Source organism: Bufo gargarizans, chromosome 5, assembly GCF_014858855.1.
Source record: "Bufo gargarizans isolate SCDJY-AF-19 chromosome 5, ASM1485885v1, whole genome shotgun sequence".
In the NCBI taxonomy this organism is placed as follows: domain Eukaryota; kingdom Metazoa; phylum Chordata; class Amphibia; order Anura; family Bufonidae; genus Bufo; species Bufo gargarizans.
Window position 1 is genome coordinate 472,597,330 of NC_058084.1, and position 20,643 is coordinate 472,617,972.

The 20,643-nt window shown below is 41.1% G+C and overlaps 1 protein-coding gene across 1 annotated transcript in view; it reads left to right on the forward strand.

Annotated features, from left to right (window-relative positions):
• Positions 1-5,786: 5,786 nt before the first annotated feature.
• Positions 5,787-20,643, forward strand: part of LOC122939529 (highly reducing polyketide synthase PKS6-like) — a 29,702-nt gene continuing 14,845 nt past the window's right edge. Inside the window, exons 1-4 of the mRNA XM_044295596.1 lie at positions 5,787-5,889; positions 5,947-6,837; positions 17,839-17,992; positions 19,513-19,673. Of these exons, the coding sequence (XP_044151531.1) occupies positions 5,787-5,889; positions 5,947-6,837; positions 17,839-17,992; positions 19,513-19,673 (1,309 nt within the window). The remainder of the gene's footprint in view (positions 5,890-5,946; positions 6,838-17,838; positions 17,993-19,512; positions 19,674-20,643) is intronic.

Here is a 20,643-nt window from a genome sequence, read left to right on the forward strand (position 1 = left end):
GGCACCTGCCGCCCAGCAAACAGGGGATGTACCACCAAGACCACCACCTCCGTCACCAAGCATCTCAACCATGTCACACGGCAGCGTTCAGCTCTCCATCTCACAAACATTTGAGAGAAAGCGTAAATTCCCACCTAGCCACCCTCGATCCCTGGCCCTGAATGCCAGAATTTCTAAACTACTGGCATATTAAATGCTGTCATTCAGGCTGGTGGACACAGACAGCTTCAAACAGCTCATGTCGCTTGCTGTCCCACAGTATGTTGTTTCCAGCCGCCACTACTTCTCCAAGAGAGCCGTGCCTTCCCTGCACAACCAAGTATCTGATAAAATCAAGTGTGCACTGCGCAACGCAATCTGTGGCAAGGTCCACCTAACCACAAATACGTGAACCAGTAAGCACGGTCGCTATATCTCCCTAACTGCACACTGGGTAAATGTAGTGGCGGCTGGGCCCCAGGCGGAGAGCTGTTTGGCGCATGTCCTTCCGCCACCAAGGATCGCAGGGCAACATTCTTTGCCTCCTGTTGCCTCCTCCTCCTACTCGGCTTCTTCCTCCTCTTCTTCCACCTGCTCATCCAGTCAGCCACACACCTTCACCACTAACTTCAGCACAGCCCGGGGTAAACGTCAGCAGGCCATTCTGAAACTCATATGTTTGGGGGAAAGGCCCCACACCGCACAGGAGTTGTGGCAGGGTATAGAACAACAGACCGACGAGTGGTTGCTGCCGGTGAGCCTCAAGCCCGGCCTGGTGGTGTGCGATAATGGGCGAAATCTCGTTGCAGCTCTGGGACTAGCCGGTTTGACGCACATCCCTTGCCTGGCGCATGTGCTGAATTTGGTGGTGCAGAAGTTCATTCACAACTACCCCGACATGTCAGAGCTGCTGCATAAAGTGCGCGCTGTCTGTTCGCGCTTCCGGCGTTCACATCCTGCCGGATGCTCGTCTGTCTGCGCTACAGCGCAACTTCAGCCTTCCTGCTCACCGCCTCATGTGTGACGTACCCACCAGGTGGAACTCCACTTTGCACATGCTGGACAGACTGTGCAAGCAGCAGCAGGCCATAGTGGAGTTTCAGCTGCAGCACGCACGGGTCAGTCGCAGTGCGGAACAGCACCACTTCACCACCAATGACTGGGCCTCCATGCGAGACCTGTGTCCCCTGTTGCTCTGTTTCGAGTACTCCACCAACCTGGCAAGTGGCGATGATGCTATGGAACCTCTCTCCTCTTTCTGGGTGCTGGGGCCTAAATATATGACAATGGACTGTTCCAGTTTTGGCTGACGTGAAGCCTGATTCTCTGCTATGACACGAAGACTGATTCTCTGCTGACATGAAGCCTGAATCTCTGTTATGGGACCTCTCTCCTATGTCTGGGTGCCGGGGCCTAAATATATGACAATGGACTGTTCCAGTTTTGGCTGACGTGAAGCCTGATTTTCTGCTGACATGAAGCCTGAATCTCTGTTATGGGACCTCTCTCCTCTGTTTGGGTGCCAGGGCCTAAATATATGACAATGGACTGTTCCAGTTTTGGCTGACGTGAAGCCTGATTCTCTGCTATGACATGAAGACTGATTCTCTGCTCGCATGAAGCCTGAATCTCTGCTATGGGACCTCTCTCCTCTGTCTGGGTGCTGGGGCCTAAATATATGACAATGGACTGTTCCAGTTTTGGCTGACGTGAAGCCTGATTCTCTGCTATGACATGAAGACTGATTTTCTGCTGACATGAAGCCTGAATCTCTGTTATGGGACCTCTGTCTGGGTGTTGGGGCCTAAATATATGACAATGGACTGTTGGGCAAAATGACAGACTATGTAAGAAACAGTTTGCAATTAACATTTATATTACATAATATAATCATGTATTTAGGCAGTTAACATATTACTAAAATATAGATAAGTGTATGCAAAATAGCACAAAAGCAGAGGATTACTTTAGTTTTGGTCTACATCTGTTTTTTCAGATTGGATGCGGACCCATTCATCTCAATGGGGCCGCAAAAGATGTCTGCATCCGTACATCCTGCAAAAAAATAGATTATGCCCTATTCTTGTCTGTTTTGGGTACAAGGATAGGACATTTCTGCAGGAGAAATAAAAATTGTGGCAGGATCTTGGCCTGTATCCATGTTTTGTGGATCTGCAATTTGGGGGCCACAAAAAATGGATATGGTTGTGTGCAGGAGCTCTAACTCAGCCACAATTGTTTTAAATTTAAAGGGGTTGTCTCACCTGGCCATTACTAACATGACATGAGACACAGTTCCGAACACCTGCCGGCTGGGTAACAGTGGGACGTATCAACGCTCACTGTTTCAATAGCTCCCATTGCGTTGCATGTGAGCTACAGAAAACGTGTAGCTCTCATGCACCACAATGGGAGCTACTGAAGTAGTGAGCACCGACAGGCTTCATTGTTTCACGGCCGGCTGGTGGTTGGGATTGTGTCTGATCTCAACTTCTTAAGGTGAAATTAGATGACCCCTTTAATAGTATTAGCAATCAGGATAAAGTATATATAACGAGTAATATAATAAGAATGTAGGTAAGTATAAGCAAAAAAGCAGATAATGACAGATCTAATTGCATAGAAATAAAGGAATCTGGCCCTCCTCACACACCAACACTTTAATGCGTTGCACCCCAAAATCTTCCTCTGGTGGTACTGAGAAGTATTGAAATGGATATGTCTTTTCTCGAGGGCGTGATATGGTTATTAAAAACAGGTGCTACCTGTTATTTAGCTCTTGAATTAGGAGTGTACAGCACCAAGCATGAGATCCAGGGTAGGGAACATGACTGATCAGGCGTGAATTGACTTCCAAAAAGACCACATGCACCATCCACCATGTTGGTAAAGGGAAATATATGGAGCAATGCCCATAGGTTTACCATAAAAAATATACACACAAAAAAGCAAGTACAACTATTACTTATTAATACAAGTCGCCATCCATATGACAAAAATTGATATACTGTAGTATAGACCAATATGAGTATAAAAAAACACGGTGAGAAAACATAAAATTGAGATGGATTGAAAGTGCAATTCTGCTTCCCAAAGTCCAAAGTGCAGAGCAGTGCAATAATATATATTAGCAATTAATTAATAAAAAAGTGAAAACAATAAAAAATATGTGTACAAAATAAAAGAATACATTTTCATTTATTCTTGTATTTTGTACATACAGTATATAAAATTGTAATTGAAATATAGAACATAATTATAAGGATACTAAATAAATAATAATAGTTGTAGTGCTATGAAATACTAATTACTAATTTTTATTGATACTATATAGAGAATGTTTTTATTTTATTTTTTTTATTTTGGAAAAACTGAGCAAAAGAGGTAAAAATGTAATGTTATTTTAGACTATGGACATTTTCACACGGGCTAGTTTTCCATGCGGGTGCAATGCGTGAGGTGAACACATTGCACCCGCACTGAATCCGGACCCATTCACTTCAATGAGGCTGTGCAGATGAGCTGTGATTTTCACGCATCACTTGTGCGTTGCTTGAAAATCGCAGCATGCTCTATATTCTGCGTCTTTCACGCAACAGACCCTATAGAAATGAATAGGGCTGCGTGAAAATCGCAAGCATCCGCAAGCAAGTGCGGATGTGGTGCAATTTTCACACATGGTTCCTAGGAGATGATAGGGATAAGCAACCCCGGACCCCATTAAAGTAAATTAATTGTATTATTGTCCCTTATAACATTGTTATAAGGGAAAATAACAGCATTCTTAATACAGAATGCTTACTAAAATGTCGATTGAGGGGTGAGGGGTTAAAAAAATTAATAAAATGAACTCACCTTATCCACTTGTTCGCGCAGCCGGTATCATCTTCTTTCTTCTTCTTTCAGGACATACAAAAGGACCTTTGATATAATCGCTCTCACCACATGCTGAGTGTAGTGATGTCAGCGCAGATCCTGCTGAATGAAGATAGAAGGATCTTCTATCTTCATTCAGCAGGACCTGCGCTGACGTCACCATGCTCACCACGTAGTGAGCGCGATTACATTATTAAAGGTCCTTTTGCAGGTCCTGAAAGAAGAAGAAAGAAGATGATACCGGCTGCGCGAACAGGTAGATTAGGTGAGTTCATTTTATTTATTTTTTTAACCCCTCAATCAACATTTTAGTAAGCATTCTGTATTAAGAATGCTGTTATTTTCCCTTACAACAATGTTATAAGGGTAAATAATAAAATCTACAGAACACCTAGCCCAAACCCGAACTTCAGTGAAGAAGTCTGGGTTTGGGTCTGGGTGCCACATTCAGTTTTTTATCACGCGCGTGCAAAACACATTGTACCCGCACGATAAAAACTTAACAACGCAATGCAATCACAGTCAAAACTGACTGAAATTGTGTGCGCACTCACGCAGGTTTCTCGCAATGCACACGCGACGCATCCGGATATTTTTTTTTTTACATGCTTTTATTTGATAAATTGTTATTACTACTTCCTGGAAGCATATACAAATAAAAACACCTTAAGATCAGATGGTTCTTATTATCTATGGCTGTTTGCAAGTAAAATAAAACATTATTATTGTTCTAATATTCTAATGAGTCAGGTTGTTATTAAAAAGTTTTGCTTCTGTTAGTAATTATTTATAATTCTATTGCAGGTCTAAAGAAGAATCTGTACAATGTTTGAACCAGAAGATCACATTGCAGTAGTTGGAATAGGATGTAATTTCCCAGGGGGTAAGTATCTTATTTCATAGTGTTTGATACAATGCAATACATGTGGGCTTAAAGGGATTATCCTACAAATAAGATAAAAATATCTGGAGTAATGCTAACTTTTTTTTCTATATCAATGCAAAAAATAAAAAATGCAATCCAGTGTAATTTCCCCCTTGCTCACCTCTTTGCAGCTATTTTATTTTCACTTTCTTTGAGTGTCCATCAAGCACCTGCATCTCCCATGATTGCACTGCAATCAACTCTTGCTAACCCTTTCCTCCCATGCATTGAAAAGAGTCCCCCCCACCTAGCTCCAGCAAATCCACAAATAAATAGCTCTATAGTATGCAATTGTTTACTGAGTATGCCTTATTATTCTTATTTTAAGATTTAACTTTTATTCTTATCATTTAAAATTATGATGAGACGACCGAGTATAGTGAAACTCCTGCGCTTGTTAGTTAGAGTGACACTCCCCCCCCCCCCCGTATATTCACCTGCCTACTTCAAAGCGGAGACATGCGCAATAGGGTTCCGCTTCTTCCATCGGGCGGCCTAGCTATGCTCCGCTATAAGGAGGAAGTTACGTGGTGCTTGGGCGTGGTTAGTCGTCATGGGGATCTCACACCGCGTCCCCGGCCGGCTTTCTGTATAGCAAGGTTGCAGATCCCTGGAAAGTATTAATAGTTCGGTTTTGTTTGTTAAGAAATATCCATGACGGTTCACACAGGGCATGGATTATAATAACCCTGTCTCTCCTGAGTGTCATATTACAATTTTTTATAGTTTTTAGTTTCTGTCATGTTGGTATTAACACCATCATTGTTACGTTTATAGTTGTGTGGCTGTTCTGGAAAGATGTCATACAGACCATACATATAGAGATGGTTTGGTGATTGGGTAAATAGGATCATTATTATTTATGATTTTAATTTTTATTATACTTATATACACAGTTCAATATGAGACTTTCGAGTGGAGTAAGGACCTAGCATTGTTTACACGCAAATTGCTTTGGTATTAACACTTCCGACTCCAGGATCATATACAGTTTGAAGAGTTAAACATGAACCCCAGGGAACTGGAGGCCACACTGACCCTTGTTGTTCTAATGGAGGAAGGGGAGAGAGATAGAGCAGAGGATCCTTTTATTGAACATAAACTAAAAAGTACCCAAATGCCACCACCTCTACCAGACTCTAGTGTATCCATATTCCATTAACTAGTATCCAGGGATCTGGAACTAATTAAAACGACCAAGGAAATCTCTAACTTGAGTAAGGAAGATTACCAAGCTCTAATAAGCCTCGAAAAAGACCGGAATCTAATAATAAAACCCTCAGGTAAGAGAGGAAATCTGGTCATAATGGATCAAAATGCATATAAAACCATGTGTCTAGATATCCTGAAAGACAAGGAAACTTATGAAATCTTACTAAAAGATCCTGGCCCTATATTTGTTTTAGAACTTCGGCAAATTTTACTTAAGGGATTAAAGGACAAGCTAATTGACCAGACAGAACTAGATTTCCTCCTGCCTAAATATCCCGTCATAGCCACTTTCTATTCCACACCAAAGATTCATAAAGGCACTACACCACTAAAAGGACGCCCAATCGTATCAGGTGTGGGTAGCCTAGGACAGAACGTAGGCATCTACATCGACAAAATCATTAAACCCTTCGTGGAGACATTACCGTCGTACATACGCGATACATCTGACCTCCTACTGAGACTCAGTGTTGTACGTATGGACGATCAAACCATACTGGTGTCCATTGACGTCGAGGCCCTATACAGTTCGATCAAACATGATCTAGGAATGAAGGCAGTAGAAAGCTACCCAAGTATGAGGGATATAAGACAAACTCGACACAATCAGTTCATACTCGATCTATTGAACTTCAGCCTCACTAGGAACTATTTTGTCTTTGATGACCACTACTACCACCAGCTCAGGGGCACCGCGATATGTAGTTCCTGTGCGCCGTCGTACGCAAACCTGCTCCTGGGCTGGTGGGAAGCCAACGTCATTGGCTCAGAAAGGATGGAGAAGTGGCAAGATATGATAGTTCTGTGGCTAAGGTTCATAGATGATGTCTTTGTATTGTGGCGAGGTACGGTAGACGAATTTGGGGACTTCATGGAGATGATTAATGACAATACTATGGGCCTTAGATTCACATCTGAACATAGCCATGACTCTACCTTTTTTAGATGTGCTCATTGAAAGAGGCCCAAATAATAACATAATTACCTCGGTCTACCGCAAAAAGACAGTGACAAATAGCTTGCTCCGTTGGGAAAGCGCACACCCCTACGCCCTACGGAAGGGCATACCTAAAGGTCAGTACCTTAGACTCTGACGCAACTGCTCCACCGTTAAAAAATTCAAAAGTGAGGCAGAGGATCTAAGGTACAGATTCAGAGATAGAGGGTACCCTGACGGCATACTACGAGTAGCCTATGAGGCAGCAGTCTCAGAGAAGAGGGATATGCTACTCATACCAAAGAAAAAAAGGATGAACTCTATAGTTCCCTCCAAGACTACTCACATCATAGGGACTTTTGACAATGCCCATCAACAGGTTAGGCAGGTACTAACAAAGTACTGGGACATATTAAAAACGGACCCTGATCTGGAAGATATAGTAGGTCCATATCCAGCAATAACTTACAGGAAAGGCAGAAGCCTCAAAGACAGATTGGTCAATAGCCACCCCCCAGTAACCCTGGTAACTGGCTATCTAGGAGACCTACAGGTACCTTTAAGTGTGGTAGGTACCTGGCCTGTAGCCAGGTAAAGAAAACCAAGACATTCACGTGCTCACACACAGGCAGAGAGTATACCAGCCGTGATTACGTGAACTGTCTAACCATGGGGGTAGTATATCTGGCACAGTGCTCCTGCCCTCTTGACTATGTAGGGAAAACTAAAAGAGAATTCAGGAGACGCATTAGAGACCACTACAATGACATTCAAAATAACATCAGTGGCACGGCATATCAATCAATGCCATGGCGGAAACACGACATGCCTTCAATTTATAGGTATCCAACATGTCCCTAAACCTAGGAGGGGAGGTGATTGGGATAAATTGATCCTGAAGGCAGAAGCTAGGTGGATCTATAGACTGAAGTCCGTGACACCAAACGGTCTCAATGAATATCTCTCATATAAACCCTTCCTATAGATACAAATCTGGAATATATATATACAGAGGGCAGGTCTAAATGGGCACTAATATGCAATATAGAAGACAGAATAAATTCTGCTCTATAATTAACTTAAGCCCTATATATATATATATATATATATATATATATAAAAATAATAAACAACAATGATCCTATTTTTCTAAACATCAGATCATCTCTGTGTGCATGGTCTGGATGGTTGGATGGTATTTTCCCAGAACAGCCATACAGCTATCGACCTAACAATGATGGTGTTAATACCAACATGACAAAAACTAAAAACTATAAAAAATTGTAATATAACACTCAGGAGAGACAGGGTTATTATAATCCATGCCCTGTGTGAACCGTCATGGATATTTCTTAACAAACAAAACCGAACCATTAATACTTTCCAGGGATCTGCAACCTTGCTATACAGAAAGCCGGCCGGGGACGCGGTGTGAGATCCCCATGACGACTAACCACGCCCAAGCACCACGTCACTTCCTCCTTATAGCGGAGCATAGCTAGGCCGCCCGATGGAAGAAGCGGAACCCTATTGCGCATGTCTCCGCTTTGAAGTAGGCAGGTGAATATACGGGGGGGGGGGGGGGGGGAGTGTCACCAGTGCGCATGGCCCACACCAGCTGATTGGTTAATTCCATACCGGGGTGGAGCGAGGCGCTCAAAAGGAGAGGCACAGCATCACAACGCTGCCACTGCCGCATGATCGATACAGGCGAGAGCCACTGCCTTCAGCGCCTGAACATCCTTTTTTCCCTGAAGAGCCATACCTGGCAAAACGCGTCGGATGACATAGGACATCAATCGTAGAGAGGTAAGAGCATAGGGATCTGTAGTACAGGGCCGAGGTTCCTGAGGCTGGGGGTCGTCTTTTTAAAGACGAGTGCCCCGACTACAGCCACTTAGGCTATCACACTGACTAGACTAGGTCAAGTAGGGTAAGTGCATAGGGACTTCTAGTAAAATCAACTAGGCTCTTTCCCTATATGCAACAGGCCTAATATATTGGAACACTGCTCTAGCCCAGCACTAGTTAATCAGACCCTTTCCTCCCTCTCTAACTAACAAGCGCAGGAGTTTCACTATACTCTGTCGTCTCATCATAATTTTAAATGATAAGAATAAAAGTTAAATCTTAAAATAAGAATAATAAGGCATACTCAGTAAACAATAAATAGATACTTGAGACCACTGAGAGTACTTTATAGTGGGTCTATTACATTTTAGACACCAACTATAAACATATGATATAGTATGTAATGCCCCCAATATACTTTTCCAATGCCTATATACAGTATTTCTATGAATTTAGAAATACGGACAAATGAAGTAAAGTTGTCTGGACCGCTTCACTTACTTCACTATGAGATCCCTATGCCAGCACTGAAAAGAGACAGGGAGCAAGAAGCTACTGAGCATAAATGTCCACAATTGAATGTAAGAGAATGTGGACCTGAATTTCATCCACAGGATAAACATCAGGGGGCGCTCCCAGAGTAGAAAATGTAATCTGCATAAAAACCTAACAATATTTTTATTGCATGCATATTGTAATAATATTTCATTTGAAATGTTCTATTCATTATTTAGTAATAATTTTCCTATGACAAGCCCTTTAAATTATTTTCCCTATATAATGTTTATATTGTATTTTAATGTTTTGTATACTTATTTTAGTATTTCCATGTATGGGTTATTTTGGTTTTGACCAGCATCGTCAGCAGGATTAAAAAGTTAATATTGTTAATACCACATTGTGGGTCACACACACAGATAATACATGGTGCCTTTTTTCACCACTTCTGTGGCTGAAATGTTCCAAAAAACTAAGTTTAAATCATATTCAAATGGCATTTGAAAGTGCCCGGTGACTTCAGCTCAAAGTGCCCACCTAGGCCCCCGGCAAAAGCTCTGAGGTACTTCAGTGTGCATCTGCGAACACTAGTACCAGCCCACACATGCGCCTTACGATCCCCACTGTGAGCAGCGGCAATCATTCAACCTAATGAGCATGTGCCGCTAACTGGGCTCTGCATTGTACACGCAGTTTGACATGACTGAAGTTGGTGACAGACTCCCTTTAAGTCTCCTGGTACTTTAGTATCCTTGGTTTACCTGTTCAGTAATCTTTTGATGACTTATATAATTATTTTTTCCATCATAATTTGACATTTTCTTATTATATAAACTGTTCAGCTCCAGCCTGCTTATACACGCATTGGCACCTTGCGTGGTGCCGATGGGAGACAGAGGAAGTATGGAAGTATGCTCCCTCTGTAACTGTTTACATGCGGGGGGAGGGGGGAGGGGGGGGCGCCTCTGAGTTTGCAGACCAATATTTCGTAATAAACTCGCACACAGGCAATTGTTTGGCACATGTAGTCAGGCCTTCCCCATGGAATCAGGCCTTGCACGTTCTTTTCCAAATATGCCTTTTGTGTGACAGATGATTCTTTCTTTGCGATTCTCCAGTCAAATCTCCAGCTTCCCAAGTGGTGTGCCAAACAATTGCCTGTGTGCGAGTTTATTACGAAATATTGGTCTGCAAACTCAGGGGCAATAGTCCATTACTTTTTGTATATGGTATTGGTCAATTGACCTCTAAGTACAATCCATCGCAGCTGCCATAAAGCACACACAGACACACACACACACACACAAAAACCTCTGTCTCAACAGACAGTATTGGAAGGATTTTAAATGCAAAAATGTTGCAACATTTAAATAAATACATAAACATTTAAAGGGCTTATCTGCCCAGAAAAATAAATTTTAAAAGGCACAGGAAGGCTTAATGCTACTTTCACACTAGCGTTCAGAGCGGATCCGACAGCATTATATTGTAAAAAAAAATTCTAAGTGTGAAAGTAGCCGCAGACAGATCCGTCCAGACTTTTACATTGAAAGTCAATGGGGGACGGATCCATTTGAAGATTGAGCCATAGTGTGTCATCTTCAAACGGATCCATCCCCATTGACTTATATTGACTCTAGTGTGAAAGTAGCTTAAGTAAAAAAAAGTCACACACCATGGGCATTTAAGTGGTAGGACCCCATGCGTGCTGAGACACCATGACATGGTACATGAGGGGCTCAGATATGTTCCTGACTGGAAGATATTGGCAAAGGGTGTCTGGGTTTGGAGCATTTCCACCCTTTTAGGACACTCTTTTCAGTGAGTTTTTGGTTGTACTAGTGCCTGTCAGGGTGTGTACAGATGCAATGGCTGGCATATGGTGTTGGAGTAAACCAGGCCAGCTTTAAACATATTAAATGTCTCTTTTTATTGTTGTGCAAAATGGGATTTATAGTACATCCAAACACAAGGAATCACATTCTCATCTGTTTAACTCTTTTTCCATATAGCAATGCATAGCTTTTGGCAAAGTTGGGAATTATGGCCCTCTTGGTACACTACTTTGTTAAAGTCTCTTTCAGTGGAGTCAGGGCATTAGTGCGTGCGCACGTTCCATCCGCCGCCCTACTGCTCTGCTGCCCTCTGACCTGACCTGGCGACCCGTGTTCAGTCGTTCAGCTCTGCTGTGGGTGAGATGCTGCCCTGCCCGACTTCTGTGCTTGGAGGGAGAGAGGGAGCTGAGAACAGACACAGATAGAGGAGCGGATGTGTGAGAGGAGAGGAGGTCATGAGAGGAGAAGGACTGCTGTGTACCTTGAGACTGCCCGAGCTTCGCTGTCCCCCCCTCCCCCTGAATCAGAACCAGAGCTGAGGTTAGACTTATGGGTTCTGTTTTTGGACTTGAACAGTGGCTGTCAGATACGTTGAAACACCGAGGTGAGGCAAGCGGTTTTAAAGTGGGTGGCAGTCGGGGGGGGGGGGGGGGGGAACTGGGGTGACCAAGCCGATCCTAAATGCCATCTCCTGGGATTCGGTTGGCGTTTTCCCCCTTCTGATAGTCTACACCCTGAAGACAAGCCTGGATTGTGGTATCAGAGGAGGAGGCTTGTGGTCCCGGACGGAACACCTGCATGGCAGTTCTGACTCAGTAAATTTGGAGATAGAGGTATTGACTCTGAACGTGGAAAAAAGGGGCAGGGGGACGTAAACCTTGGGGTTCGATGGGAGGTCAGCCTCAGGGAGCCAGTGTTGAGTTGCGAGCGGTGAAGCCCGATCCAGGAGGCAGACATTTTGGGGAACGATGGATAACGCCTCTCTAGAATCTTTCTAGAATCTGCGCAATAAGTATACAAAAATCTGTGAAGGTTGCCCCCCCACCCCCGATGGCAAAATTGCCAGTGATAGAGGAACTTTAAAAAGACCTCAGGACTGCACATTTTTGGACCTTTCCCTTTTTTCCACCCCCCGCCTTTATTTGTAATGGTGTAACACTTTTTTTTCTCCCCATCAACATCACTAATAGCGTTTGGGACCAATTTGAACCCGCAACTTGCACTGCTTATCATGTGGTATAGTGAGGCTAAGGCCCGGTCAACATTTATGTTGAGGGGGTGATTGAGGAGCTGTATGGGAAAGAATTGCTGCATGAATTATTTATAATTATTAGTTTCTGGGCTCAATCTGAATATTTATAACTGTAGTGGTTTGACCATTTTGTGTAGTAGAGCCGCGGTCTGGTGATTATCCAGGCTGCGCCCGAGTTGAGGAACTGTATTTGAAAGTTTTACTGCATGAAGCTTTAATAACGTGCCTTGAATGAATTACTACTGTATAAATTGATAACTCACAGACAAACTGAACCATATACACTACCTTATCAAAGTACAGATGTTAAAAAGCAGCTGAAACCTTGAGGGTCATATAACAGGTAGTTAAATAAGGGAGGGGGAGGAAAGAAAAAAGAAAGAGAAAAAAGAAAGAAAAAAAAAGGAACAAAAAGGAAAGAGAGGGGGAAAAGGGAAAAAAGGAGGAATGAGGGGGAAATGAGAGAGGGGAGGAAGGGAAAGGGGAGAGGAGAGGAAAAAAAAACTATATATATATATATATATATATATATATATATATATATATATATATATATATATACACTAGCTTCAATATGTCCAGACAGGGGGTGGGGAAAAAGGGGGAAAGCCCAACCAGAACTAAACACCTCGATCTCCCCGGGCAGAAAGATTGAAACAAGTGCTGACTAATATAGTTGGACAGACTAGCCCCCCTAGGAGGAAGAAGGAAGATATACCCCAAACCCAGGAGGGGGACCTTTCCAGGTCGATAGAGAAAGCCACCATGAGATTGTCTCCCACTAAATTCCACTCTGGGGAGAGCGGAAATAAACACTTAAAGGAGGTGGAAAAAATTGCCCCCATTCAGGAGGAACTGGGGCCTAGTTTGCAGGACATATTCCATGAAATAAAAAAATGCAACTCGGCAATACAGAACCTATCTCTCCAGACTGAAAATATTAAGGAGGCGGTGGGACTCCTCAGGACAGATCTACAAAAAATACAAAGGTAGGTTAGTAGAAGTAGAGAAGAGAACATCTGATACTCAGGACCTACTGCAGATAATAGTTAAAGAAAAAACTAAGTTAAAGGAAGAAAACAAATTACTGGACTTTGAAAACAGGTCAAGGAGGTCTAATCTGAGATGTCTGGGGTTTCAGGAGGGAGTGGAGGGACGAGGGAACAACTGGGCCAGGATATCTCAGATTTCAAAAACTTTATAGAGTGAGCTCATAGACTATCGGTAAGGTCTCCCCCTCCTGGTACAAGACCACGACCAATAATAATTAATTTCCTATCGGTCAGAGATAAGGAGGAGGTATTACGCAGGGCAAGAAACAAAGGGAAACTAGACTACGTGGGTACAATAATAATGCTATTTTCTGATTATGCAAGAGAAACAGCGAGAGAAAGAAGCCATTATACTGATGTAAAAAAAATGCTGCGGCAAGTATTCAATGATGTTCCCGGCCAGGTTGAGGGTTGAAGGGGAGAATAAAACTTGTTTTTTTTTTTATACAGCAGAGATGGTGGGGAATGGATTAAAGAGAAGATAAAAATATGAGGTATAATTAAGGCTGGGGTATATCCGGGAGGGAGAAATGCAAGGGAGAGGGCCAGGTTCAGATGCTATCCTGGGCCAATCAGGGGGGGAAGTAGGTGGCGTTCGCTCCTGGGGGGAAGTAGGGGAAGGACTATGGGAAAAGAGGAAAACAAACAATACCTGTGCCGAATTAAAGGGGCATAAAAACTATATATTATGAATTTTTTTTTTTTTTGCGTTCTGCTCTCTCCCTTCCTGCTCTGCCGCCCCTTCGCTGCCCCCCTTTCTCCCAGGGCTCATTTTACGAAATAGGAAATGGCAGTAACCACTTAAACTAGATTCTATGAGACTAATTTCTTGGAACATTAGAGGGTTGAGTAAAGGAATAAAGAGAATAGCAGTTTTTGATGCAATACATAGGTTTCTCCCTGCAATAGTATGCCTACAAGAAACGCACCTGACAAGTGAGACGATAATAGGGGTGACTAGACCCTGGATGCAGTGCGCCTTTTATTCAGTTTTTTCTTCATATGCGAGAGGGGTGAGTATATTAATCCATAGAAACATAGATATTAAAATAATAAAAACACTAATAGATGAGGAAGGCCGATATGTCCTTATGGACTGTATATTGGAAGGCAGAGCACGGATTATAGCAAATGTATATATACCTCTCCCCTTCAGATTAGATGTGTTACTAAAAATAAATGAAGTTGTAGTTAAGGCAGGTGACAAACCACTCTTAGTAATGGGAGATTTTAATAACGTAATGGATGGCCAAATAGACAGATGTAGATTAAATAGCCCCCAATTAAACAAGTTAGGGTCTAAATTAAAAGATACTATAACAGAACTGGGTTGGATCGATATTTGGAGGGTAATGCACCCAAAGTTAAAAAGATACTCATGTTTTTCTAAAACTCATAGGTGTTTGTCACGGATTGATTTAGTTTTCACGTATAATAAAGGGGCACAAGATATTGAACAGGTGAAGTATGGACGACGGGGGATTTCAGATCACAATTCAATTATTATAAATATAAAAACAAAGAAAAAAATAAATAGAGGGATGAACATAACTATAGGATGGATCAACATAATGGGCTTTCACGATAAGATATTGAAAGAGATTGGGGAATTTCTTGAGATAAACGAGGGATCAGTGGGGAATAATATGGTATGGGAAGCTGCAAAGGCCTTTATAAGAGGGATTATTACTAAACACACTGTAACATTTAGGAAGGAAATTAGGGGGAAAAATTACCGATTTAGAAACTAAGGGTGGAAAGATCTGAAAATAAATATATTGATAACCCTATAGCACAAAACTATAAGGAATGGACAGATAAAGCGGCAAAATTGGAAAATGATCTGCTTCTGTTAGCTGAACAACAAAAAGAGAACAATGTAAGCGATAATTATATCTTTGCACATATACCTGGCAAAAAACTGGCTGCCTGGTGGCAACTCAGACTAAAAATAATAAATATATCCACTGCCTGATAGATAAATATGGCCATAAAACCTATGAACAAATGGCGAAGCTGGAGCTTGTTAGGGAATACTTTGAAGATATATACAGGAGTAAAGTAAATAAAAGTGCAGTGGAACTACAACAGTTCCTAGGGAAAATTAGTATTATTAAATGAACTACTGATCAGAGAGAATCCCATGAAGCCCCCTTAGACTCGGCTGAAGTAGAGACAATATTGTCCAAGATAACTAAGAATAAGACCCCATGTACAGACGGTATCCCATTTGAAATTTACGCTCAATATAAAGAAGTATTAATTGCGAAACTGCTCACAATGTGGACTGTCTCAAGGGAACTGGGAAAACTCCCAGATTCTGTTAGAGAAGCTTTAATAACTTTAATATTAAAACCAGGGAAAGACCCGGAGATTCCGGGCTCATATCGCCCTATCTCATTGATTAACACTGATAATAAAATATTAGCACGGATCCTGGCAAATAGACTTGGGAGAGTGGCGCCTGGGATCATTCATGGGGTTTATGCCAGGCAGAACTACAAGTGACAACATAATTAGATACTTTATGGGTACCCAGTTAGAACCTATAAACTGTGGAGAGCGTATGATTGTAACCATAGATGCGTCAAAAGCTTTTGACACGATAGAATGGCCCTTTTTATTCGCTATATTGAAGAGAATGGGATTTGGAGATTAATTTGTATCTTGGGTTAAGCTATTGTATACTGAAGTTTCCGCAAGGTTAATATTGAATGGCGAGTACTCAGAGAAAATACATATTGCTAGGGGGGGTTAGGCAGGGTTGTCCCCTATCCCTCTTATTATTTGCCATAGCTATGGAACCCCTAGCAGATATGATTAGACAGGATAAAGAAATTGTAGGATTTAGGTTTGGGGCATATGAGGAAAAAAATCTCATTGTATGCAGATGATATTATGCTGTTTGTGGGATCTCATGAATCACTAGTGAAGATCTTTCAGGTATTTGAAGAATATAGCAAATACACCGGACTGAATATAAACTGGTCTAAGTCGGCTTGTATCCCGATTGATCCTCTGAATGGGTTTGTACCGGGGCTACTTGAAATTAAAGCGAGGCAAGAACTGGTTAAATACCTGGGTATTCAGATGACATCTAACCCCAGGGATTATGTACAGTTGAATGTACTCCCTAAAATACAAGAGATGCGGAAGAAGATACAGGTCTGGAAAAAAATTCATATCTCAATGGCAGGTCGCATCTCACTGGTGAAAATTAGAATTTTGCCCGCTTTAAATTATATGTTATGGAATGCTAAATGAATTTTCAAGATAATAGCCACTCTAATAACAGATCTGGTATGGCGAGGCAAAAAAACAAGAATAAGAGTACAGATACTGCACATTCAGGAGAAAGAGGGCAGCCTATCAGTTCCGGATTTGGAGTTGTACTTTATTTCCGGACAGATTAGAAATATGATAACTTGGAGCTATTCAAAGAGATATAAGAGTTTTGTAGCCAGGCTCAAGAAAGGTCTGGAAAACTGTAATATCTTCCTATTAATAGAAGCAGACATTTTGTTACAAAAACAAGTTAATAAAATACCCTTATTGGACATGTGGACTAAATCCTGGAATAGGGTAAAGGAACTTTGGTCACACAAGGGATTACACTCAGACACCCTGTTATGGGATAATACCCATCTAATGGAACTAAAATCAGTTGAGCAAAATGTCTGGTGGAAATATGGAATTAATAAACTGGGCCAGATATGGAGAGAGGGAGATATAATTACTTATCAAGAACTAAAAAAGGAGTACGTAAAAGACAATAAAGATCTGAGTTTCTTTTATTTACAAATGAAACAAGCCCTGCGGGCGGAGATAGGGAAAGGAACGCAAATTGCCCCTCTTCCATCAACTCTAGTTAATATTGCGAATTTAACAGCAAGGAGGAAGCTGATCTCCAAAATATATGGATGCCTGATACATCGGAAGACAAAAAATAAAGCCACTACTATTCTAAACTATAAATGGCAAGATGTCTTAAACACGCAACGGGAAGAATTTGGGGAAAAGGCTATACAGTCTAAAAATAGGGTGTCCAATAGCTTCTCCCATAGAATCACTCAGTTTAACATATTATATCGCCTGTATTACTCCCCTACGATTTTAATGAAATGTTATAAAACTAAGCAATTTAGTTGTAAACAATGCAGGGAAGTAGGGGTAGATGACATTCATATTCTTTGGATTTGTAAAAAGACCCAGAAATTCTGGGAGAGAGTGAGTGAAAAAATAGAGGAATATCATCAGGTTAAAGTTCCCCTTTCCTTAGAGATTTGTATCTTGGGCATAATTGATAAAAAAGATAATATTAAAAACCGAGAAGTGGTTTCCAAATTGTTATTGTATGCGAGGAGATTTCATAAATGTATATATCAATTATAGTTCATGTTTAATATATTTTTACTGAACAGGTGAAGGAATTGACAATTTTTGGAAAGTTCTTGTTGAGGGAAAAAACTGTACTATAGAGATTCCAGAAGAAAGATTTAATGTCAAACATTGGTATGATCCCGATTATGACAAGCCAGGAAAAATATGTACCAGCCGAGCTGCCCTGGTGGAAGGGTAAGTTTGTTGATGCTAATTTTTTATAAGCAATATTTTACTTTTAATTTATGAGCTGCAGTATACATAAGTAGCACATGTATTGCATGAATGTAGTAGGGTATCATCTTTTCCTGTGGTACCAGTGCATTTCTGACAGAAACAGGAGATAATATCTTCAGCAGAGGTGGCAATACTTTTTCAGCATGTGATTTACTTTTTGTGGTGCCTAACTAAGGCAATCTGCCAGCAAAGTAGAAGGTCAATCTAGATAGTTGTTTTCCTTGATCTTAATAATATCTCACAAACTCATCAATAATTCTCCTGAGAGAGGGGAAGACGTAGATAGTTCTGTAGCCTACACAATTTTAACTTGATCTTTCTACTGATCTTTAAATTGTTAGACTGCTAGATATTTTGTTAATAATATAAGTTTGAAAGTATCTAGTGACAAACCTTTTCCCAATAATATAAGTTTGGAAGTATCTAGTGACAAACCTTTTCCCAAGACAAATAAATTGTTAGACTGCTAGATATTTTGTTAATAATATAAGTTTGGAAGTATCTAGTGACAAACCTTTTCCCAAGACAATTCTCTCAAAGGTTTTCCTCTGCATTTATTTCTCTATGAATGTAATGTTGTAGTCTGCAATGATGTGCATAGTATAGCACTATCTCTCGGTATGGAGAGCGGATTAATCAGTGTGGGGAGTCTTAGAGGCCATACATGCTGTGTGGCCATACATTGTGTGAAGATGGCATGCACAGCTCTGCCTCTGAAGCCAACCGGATTTCAGGCAGCTATCCTATAAGTCAATGTTCAACCCTTTAAGTAGTCCTTGAGACATGACTAACACAATAAATAAACCAGCACCTCACGGAGTGATTGCCCCTTATCAGTGCAGTGAATACTGGTTTAACTGGGTAAGAGGCCTTGGCCTGGATTTGGACCAGACCATGCATGCTCCTCTGGAATTCTGGGAAGGAGTTATGCAAATTAGCTATTAGCAAGCTCTGCCTCTGATGCCACCAGATGTAAGGCAGCTCCCCTATAAGTCAATGTTCAACCCTTTAAATATGCATTGAGACAGGATTTGGGGGTACCATCTCTCCTTACAGACAACACCTTAGTTGATATGAGAAGACTTATAGGCCATACAAGCTCCTCTGAAATTCTAGGAAGAAGAACACTGACTTCCAGAATAGCTGCCGTACTCTATATCAGAGGCAGAGCCTTCTATGAGCATAACTTCTTCATAGTTTAATAGTGACCATTATTTTAGTGGCATATGATTTTAGGGCTAAATTTTAAGTTATTTTATAGATTGTTGTTAAGTCTATTTTTGTTTGGTTTTTGTATTTTGTTTTTCATTCCCCATCCCAAATTTTTAATGAGGTATAAAGTGACCTCCCCGAACATGTTATCTAAGGAGAACTTTCCTAGTCATAATAAGGTCAACAATGTTTTGATAAAAGTTAAATGCTGAATTACGTTTTATTATTTAGTTATTAACATTTTCATGTGAACCCTTTTTTCATAGCATTAATGAATTTGATCATAAACCTTTTGGAATCTACAAGTCAGAAGCTGAGATTATGGATCCACAGCAAAAACTACTGCTTGAGTGCACATACAGGGCTCTGGAAGATGGAGGCTACCCAATGGAAAGCATCAGTGGAAGTGAAACTGGAGTGTTTATAGGTATTGCAATAAAAGACACTAAAATGGAATTATTGGAGACTACATTTTCACCCTCTATATTGTTTGGCTGCAAACAGTGATATTATGTACGCTACTGCAGCCAATCACTGGCCTCAGGGGTCTCATGCCATCCTAATGCCATTGTCACAGTACCAGAGTCAGCCACAGTGTTGCATCAAAAGATACAGCAGTGCCAAACAAACACTACAGTGTAACAGAAAATACCTCCTCAAAAGCACCACAAACCACAATTCAACACCAATGACAGCAACAGCAGCAGAGCTTACTTTTGACTATATTTACAGATACCAGAGGGAATAGCAGACTGACTTAAGATCTGTTAGCTGTAGCAATATGTTGCATCCGTATTACGGGCAGGTGGAACTTATTACCCTGTACATAAGTGTGCAATAGAGCAACGTTGCGTTCGTATTACGTCACAGGTTACATTTATTGCCCTGTACATAAATGTGCAGCAGAGAAAGATTTATCATAGCTAATTCATTCTGTTAGATGTAGCTTTACGATACATAAGTGTGCAGTGGAGAAAAATGTATCATAGCTAATCTCCTCTGTTAGGCCTCTTTCACACTAGCATTGACATAGAGACTGGCACTCTAAATCTGAGGTCACCCTGAGGGTTAAATATAGAACTAATTTAATATCAATAATAAAAGCACAAAAACCCACCCATGAATCAGATACATTCCAATAAAATAGGATAAAATACAAAAGGATATCCCCCCTGTAATATGTAGGTATTATGACGATTCACAGTATAGAAAAAAGAACAATCTTGTGCTCTTTAGCTGCCAATATAGATCCAATAGGGGGGATATCCTTTTCTATTTTATCTTATTTTATTGGAATGTATCTGATTTATGGGTGTGCTTTTGTACTTTTATTATTGATATTAAATTAGTTAAATATTTAACCCTCTGCGTGACCTCAGATTTAGAGTTACGGTCTC